Source organism: Triticum dicoccoides, unplaced genomic scaffold (genome assembly GCF_002162155.2).
Source record: "Triticum dicoccoides isolate Atlit2015 ecotype Zavitan unplaced genomic scaffold, WEW_v2.0 scaffold181197, whole genome shotgun sequence".
Lineage (NCBI taxonomy): Eukaryota > Viridiplantae > Streptophyta > Magnoliopsida > Poales > Poaceae > Triticum > Triticum dicoccoides.
Window position 1 is genome coordinate 1 of NW_021226066.1, and position 1,169 is coordinate 1,169.

General features: G+C 38.2%; 1 protein-coding gene across 1 annotated transcript; it reads left to right on the plus strand.

Moving 5' to 3' along the window:
* Positions 1 to 71: 71 nt before the first annotated feature.
* Positions 72 to 742, plus strand: LOC119344709 (agamous-like MADS-box protein AGL16; the record flags this gene model as incomplete). Its single annotated transcript, XM_037615067.1, has 4 exons — positions 72 to 171; positions 237 to 278; positions 375 to 458; positions 591 to 742. Coding segments are annotated over 4 exons (378 nt in total), but the record flags the coding sequence as incomplete, so codon positions are not given.
* Positions 743 to 1,169: the final 427 nt, after the last annotated feature.

Below are 1,169 nucleotides of genomic sequence, written 5' to 3' on the forward strand. Positions count from 1 at the left end.
TTAATAGATGTAATATTCATACTCAAAAAACAATAATTACACATTTGCGCTAATTTGCTAAACCATTTCAGGCAATTGTTGGGACAACATTTATCTGGCTTAGGTTTGGAAGACTTAAGTGGTTTAGAGAAGCAACTAGAAACGAGCCTGCATAACATTCGACTAGCAAAGGTAATGCTTAACGTTACCATGATCGTACATCTTTGTAGTGGCACTAATCATATTGTTCTTTCCAGGACCAACTTACGATTGATGAAATTGAAGAGTTCAATAAGAAGGTCAATTTGTGATTTCACCATTGCAACACTACTACCACCATATCACAGAGGGCGGCCCATTTTATTTCCAATTAGCCTAACCTTTTTTAACTGCAGGGAAACCTCGTACACCAAGAAAATGTTGAGCTGCACAAGGAACTAAATATCATTCATCAAGAGAATATATATTTGCAAAGCAAGGTGCGTAGGTATAAGAGAACCACCCATGCAAAATTAAAATAAGATAAAGGGAGTATAGAAGAGTACTCCTTACATAATACACAAACCTTGCATGTCTGTAAGTTGTCATGCATGTTCAATTCAATTTTTCAGCTAAATGGGCAGCGAGAAGCAAATGGGGCGATTACAAGTTCTTCTAGCCAGTGCAGCATTGCTGCTCGAGATGGTGCAAATCTAGTTCGTTTGGAACTCAGCAAACCACATCATGCGGAAAAGGATGAGGAACCAGAATCAGCAAGACTGGGGTATGGTGAAATTTGTGTTCTTTAATTTGTCTTTGCCTATTAAATTGTTAAGACAAAGTAAACATATGAGCTAACACAGAGGGCAACCTCTCCTATTCAATCCATGAAACAGTCTTTGACTACCAGCGGACTGATGGACGAGGCCAGAAGTTTCTACTAAAAGCTGAAAGGTCTGTCGGATGATCGACCGGAGTATTGATGTGGCAATTCTATTCTCAATCAAATGCTAGTTGTTGTTTCCAGTACGTCTACCCATGAATTGTACATATAAAATTTGATTGTGAGATTTGCAACTTGCTCCAGGTAATTTTCTTTTTCTTGTTCTCAAAATATGATAGTACTTGTGGCTAGCAAAGGAACGAGAACATCATTATTGAATCCCTAGACTCCATAAACATGCATTCATATCCATGTATACCAGTGGGTC